This window comes from Hylaeus anthracinus, unplaced genomic scaffold, assembly GCF_026225885.1.
Source record: "Hylaeus anthracinus isolate JK02 unplaced genomic scaffold, UHH_iyHylAnth1.0_haploid 11980, whole genome shotgun sequence".
In the NCBI taxonomy this organism is placed as follows: Eukaryota; Metazoa; Arthropoda; class Insecta; order Hymenoptera; family Colletidae; genus Hylaeus; species Hylaeus anthracinus.
This window is the reverse complement of record NW_026534328.1, coordinates 247,781-253,562: the sequence shown is the minus strand read 5'-3', so window position 1 is coordinate 253,562 and position 5,782 is coordinate 247,781. Positions and strand designations below refer to the sequence as shown.

Here is a 5,782-nt window from a genome sequence, read left to right as displayed (position 1 = left end):
GAAAATGACGTTAAACACCACATAGTTCCGATATTCTTTTCCTTGTGAACCGTCGAATTCCTGAATATTCGACGGTCGTAGATAATTAGGAGAAGCGAGACAAAAAATATCGGAACTATGTGGTGTTTGACGTCATTTTCATCGAAAAAATGTATTTCATACATCGATATTACTTTCACGGGAATCTAATGAAAAATATACAAGTTTTACATACAGACATACAACATCTTGCGCTTGACCTCCCCTGCCTTTTGTTTCCTGTCGAGCCTCTACCTGAGTTCGCTCAATGGGGTAGGATCGGCCGACGAAATTTCATGAATTTTCCAAAGAATCAGATTTTTTATTCTACATCGCATTCGTCTGAATGTGACACCGATGTATTCTTGGTGTTCTCTTGATTAAAATGGTACCTCATATCGCTGAAATCGGACTATTATTAACGAAGTGAGTATTCACTTATGCAGATGGTTTTTTCATCTATTTTGTTAATTATTGTCCAAATTATATCGTGTTTGGTATCATCTTCATTGTAAAAGTATCGGCGATCGATTTATACTGTTGATGGAGAGTTCTGATTACAAGGAGAAAATGGAACTCACTAGCTGCATATTCGGTGGTAACGACGAAGTCATATGAAGTGGGGGAGTCAAGGGTTACCCCCTCCAAAAATTTGCAGACCTGAGCCTAGGAGTCCTAGGCTAGGACTCTGCTGGTTCTTCAAACGTGTTACAATCATTCTTCAGTTTGCTGTGAGGCGTGAGTGTCGTGGTCGGAGATTTTTGTGACGATTATTTGGTGAATTTTTAATTCGAGACAGAAGTTGTTCAACTTCAAGTAAGTATCGCTATCAGTTGTTGTTTGTTCCAACACATATTCTTCTTGTTACTTATTGCGGGTATATTATTAATTATAATTTTTTTTTACAGTTCCCGTGCTTCCCTAAAGTTTTCTTTGCTGGACAGACACGTACAAGATGTATACATTAATATTATTCTTACTTTGTACTTGCGACACCGCGAATAGTTTAACTTCAATCACTTGCTTTTTTCTGAATTATTTTGTTTTCTATTAATTACAATAGTTTCATAATGACTGGAAAACGTAGGTTGGACAAATATTACATGCGTGCAAAGAGAGATACGCGTAATCTATACACGTCTTCACGTCAGGAAATCTCTAGACTCTAGAGTCTAGAGAATTAACAGTAAGCTCGGGAACTCATAACTTTGTTAATAACTTTCCTTTCGTTCATGTAACTGAAAATAATTTTGCGCGTGCAGATAGTCCAGCAGATTATGAAAATGTAATTTTCGAACAAACCGCAAACGTAAAGGATAACGTAGTATACAGCGATCAGAGCTCAAAAATTGCAAAAGAAACCGATCAAAGTTTTCAAGATTTATTAGTAACCTGGATTTTACAACATAAGTTTTCTCTCTCAATACAACAATTATTGAGCCGGGTGAGTATTATCATTTCGGATTAAGAAATAGCGTGTTAAATCTCGTACAAACAATAGATATATGTTCGATTATTAACGATACAATTCATATTAATATTAACATTGACGGGTTGCCAAAGTAAAAGTTCAAGTAGCCAGGTTTATCCAATTTTATGTAGCGTCGTAGGAAATAAAAATGTGGACATAATTGGTGTTTATCATGGTTATGAGAAACCCAAGCATATCAACAGTTTTCTTAGTAATTTTGTGCAAGAAGCAATAGATATAATTAACAACGGGTTTTTAATTAATTTACATCAATTAAAAATAAAATCTTTTATATGTGATGCTCTCGCTAAAGCAATGATTAAATGTGTGAAAGGGCATACAGGCTATTTTTCTTGCAGTAAATGTAAATCTGAGGGTGAATTTTTGGAAAATAGAATATGTTTCCCTGACGTGGAGAACATTCAATTAAGACCTGATAGTGAATTTAGATTAAAATCACAAGAAGACCATCATACGGGGTCTTCAATTTTAGAGCAAATACCGGGTATTAATATGATAGATAGTTTTACGTTAGATTATATGCATCTTGTTCGTCTAGGAGTAATGAAAAAATTACTAGTTAATTTGTGGTGTTGTGGCAAACCTTCGACAAAAATCTCAAATAAACAAGTCACAGATATATCTAATAGTTTAATTGAACTTCGGAAGTGTATTCCTTTAGAATTTAATAGAAAACCTCGCTCTCTGCACGAAGCAAAAAGGTGGAAAGCGATAGAATTTCGGCAATTTTTGTTTTACACTGGTCCAGCAGTTTTAATCAATAATTTAAATAAACATCAATATTTAAATTTTCTTTCGCTTCACGTAGGATTATCAATTTTGACAAATGCAAGGTATTTCGAATACATAGATTACGCGGCACAAATTTTAGAACATTTTGTTACAACTTATAAAATATTGTACGGGTCTGAAAACGTTTCTCATAATATTCACAGTTTACTGCATATAACAGGAGATGTTAAAATACATGGACCACTCGATAACTTTAGTTGTTTCCCATTCGAAAATTTTTTACAAAACATTTTAAAATTTATTAGAAAAAAAGATAAACCCTTGCAACAAATAGTAAAAAGATATTTAGAAGAACGCAATCTCACATGCACTCGAAACAATAGAAACATACATTATCCAATTTTTAAAAACGAACATTTCAAAGGTCCATTAGTAGGAAACATTTCTTGTTCGAAACAGTTTGAAACTATTGTATTTAAAAATTATATTTTGAAAACTACCGATCCCAATAATTGCTGCACCTTTCGCGACGGCAGTATTATTCTTATGCAGAATGTAGTTAAAATAGAAAATAAATATAAATTAGTCGGTCGAAAATTTTTAACTGCAACAGATTTTTATACTAACCCAAGCAAATCCTCACTGCTGGCCATCGTTTTAGTAGATCCATACTTAGGACCTTTTGAAATGTTCGACATTAAAGACATACAATATAAATGTGTGAAATTCCAAATTGCCGAAAAATTGGTCATTTTCCCCTTGCTACATTCCAATCTATAATTATAAATTCATTTTAACTTTAATATTCATAACACAGTAATAATTTAAAATTGCCTTTTTCCAATAATGAAGAATGCCACTCATCATATTTTATACGTTCTTTTTTCTATTCTCGTACAGTTCTTCTTTTTTTCTTGACTAATTTCGAAGTTATTAGAACTCTTTGCATGCATGCAATATCTCGCATAGTATTTTCCATCGCGTTAAACAAAACGAACAAATGTCGAACGTTTATATTTCGGTAGAATCCATTCTTTTTTCAGAAAGACCATGCCAGAAACGTGGACTGTTGTTCAGTTTGAGAAGAATGGGACAGTGGAAGCTGTCTCTTCAACTTGGGTGCAGAATAATATATGTTATTGGCCGTCGCTAAACACGAGCGCTTTAGCGGCCGCGATAAAAAAATCGCTGCCAGTGAACTTATCGTGGGCAACGTACACCGTGAAATTATTTAAACATAGCATTTTTGGTGAGTTAAAATTATGAGATTGTAACGGCCGAGATTGTCGGCGGGGTTGTGTGTTGGTTCGCGGCAGGACTTGAAACGCCGAATCCGCGGGCAGAGCGCCTTGCTAGGCAGCGATTTGAAAACACGACGGTTCAGAGATAGGCTCGCAAGGGTGGCTACTCCAGGTTTCACCGTGCAGAGTTTAGGTGGTCAGCGTTGTCGGCTGTGCCACACTCGTGCATAGGCTTTTCCTACAGAGTTCCCCTTATCGGGCCGGAGACTTATGCTGACTTTGCCGAGTAGGGTGAAGAGTCAGTTTTGTCCGCTGTGCTCTCCGCCACTACCTGGTTCAGTAGCCTTGGTCTGTCTTACTCTCAGACTCCTTGACTGCAAAAACGTTGCCCTTTTTGTAGGCAAGCACGGACCATGGAGAGTACAAGTTTTATGGTTCTTCGGCGCTACCTGACAAGACACTCTGCACCGCGTCTAGCTTCGAGCGTACGTACGGGGTTCTCCCCCCCCCCTCCCCCCAGGGGTGACGTCGTTACGGGTTCCGTGCAGGGGCGACGCGTTACAAGATAACCTAAATGTATAAGCATTGTAACTGTTATTTCATACTTTCAGATACATACAGCAAGGCAAGGAGGAAAGCCAGAGACGCGGAGGATACCAGCGACTTATTGTCCGAGGCAGAGTCGAGTCGCAAACGCAAAAAAACCAAAAGGTTTATTTCCTCAGAGACCGAGGACTCTGACGAATCGATGTGTTTTCTTTCGCCTCCCCCGATGCCGGAAATGAAAAAGGAAAGTATGTGATTTAGTCATTATAAATACTTTAGAAAACATACAATTTGAAATATATATGTAACGCTTCTTTCCACAATTTATAGTGTCAACGCAACATTCTATCCGTATAGACGAGGCAGCTGCCACTGAAACAGACTCCAGCAGTAACAGTGAATCATTCATTTCCATTTGTACGCTCTAAAAACATTTTCTAAAAAATCTAATTTTTCAGGCCAAGAAGACACGACATTAAAATATTTAAAAATAATCATTCAGCAACAGCATTTGCAGCGTGCGCTGCTTACCGATATTTTAGGTCGTGTGGAGGCGTTAGAACAGCGAATATCGAAGGTGGACACAGTCCCAGAGGGTAAACGATCTATATTTGTATTACCGATCGTTTACCCAATAAACACAAGCGAGGATATGTCCTTACTGGAAAATTATTTACAGGACGATGGAAATTTTAAAGATGCGGTGAGTAAATCAAATGTAATGCTTATAACATTACAGTCCACACCTGATTATAATAACATGTTTAATTTGCAGGTAACAGAACTAAGTCAAACTGGCGGGTCTGCTAACTACAATTTTATAAAACGGGTTTTAACCTTAATTATAAGCAACCAATTGGCGATGGGGTATAGTTGAATGGGACGAAAAGGGAAACAAAAATTTAATTTCACCAACGTGGCCAAAGTTTTAATAGGTAATTATGCTCTCTTTGACAAAACATGTATGTTATTCGTATACGATGTATACCGATTTTGCATTTTTCTTTCAAATAATTGTATAAACAGTTCCATACAGCAAGAAATGTACAGTTGGTATTTATCGTCCACGTAGCTCCCAATCTGTAAACCAAAAACACTTGTTGCTTTTTATGTTTATTTGTATGCAATTTTTGTTGTTTAGAAGCAGCGCAGCAGATGGGTCTGGGTCAGGTGAAGAAAGACACTGAGACTTCAATAATGTTATGGCTGAGGAGGGCTGCCGAACGGACCAGGAGCATTGCAAAAAATTTGTAGGTGTTTCCATATTTCGGGCCGATTCCCGAGGCACCGCACCGCACCGCCTTCTGTATTCCCACGACCGCTCCAGGATCGACTAAAATTTCCTTGTGCTGTCTTCTGTTCATTTATTTTTCTGTCGAGTGACGTTTAGTGGAATAGGCTTACAGGGGAAACCACTTTAAAAAAAAACGCATCAACAATAATACCTCTTGGGTGATGTGGAAAGTTATTGTTATTATGTGTATATATAAAAGATGTTTATAGATCAAAACATAGTATTAATAACTTTAATTATCTGTGAAAATAACAAGTATTGACAGTACAAGGAAATTGTAAATGTGTAATTTCGAGCACTAATGTATAGTTTAAGATTAAATATATGTATATATAAGTATAACGTTCTAAAGGGTGTTCCTAATTTAAGTGCCAAAATTTTAGGAGCGTGTAGGGCACCGATAATCTACGAAAAGAAGTCCTTTAGAGGTATACTCGTTTTTCTCCGTTTTGAAGAAAA

At 36.8% G+C, this 5,782-nt stretch overlaps 1 protein-coding gene across 2 annotated transcripts; it reads left to right on the top strand.

Moving 5' to 3' along the window:
- The first annotated feature begins 4,037 nt into the window (after nt 1-4,037).
- On the top strand, nt 4,038-5,782 carry LOC128897141 (uncharacterized). Of its 2 annotated transcripts, none has more exons than XM_054160859.1 (5): nt 4,038-4,277; nt 4,387-4,425; nt 4,488-4,732; nt 4,805-4,964; nt 5,171-5,782. In XM_054160859.1, the coding sequence occupies exons 1-4, from the start codon at nt 4,058-4,060 to the stop codon at nt 4,904-4,906; spliced, it is 606 nt and encodes a 201-aa protein (XP_054016834.1). In that variant the 5' UTR covers nt 4,038-4,057; the 3' UTR covers nt 4,907-4,964; nt 5,171-5,782. The 2 variants fall into 2 exon arrangements, with proteins under 2 accessions (XP_054016834.1, XP_054016833.1); XM_054160858.1 differs by having other exon boundaries at nt 4,360-4,425.

Coding starts and splice junctions, on each gene's coding strand:
- LOC128897141 (XM_054160858.1), top strand. CDS start 4,058: ATGTATAAGCATTGTAACTGTTATTTCATACTTTCAGATACATACAGC. Junction 4,426..4,487: donor AACAGACTCCAGCAGTAACA/GTGAATCATTCA, acceptor CTAATTTTTCAG/GCCAAGAAGACACGACATTA. Junction 4,733..4,804: donor ATGGAAATTTTAAAGATGCG/GTGAGTAAATCA, acceptor TTTAATTTGCAG/GTAACAGAACTAAGTCAAAC.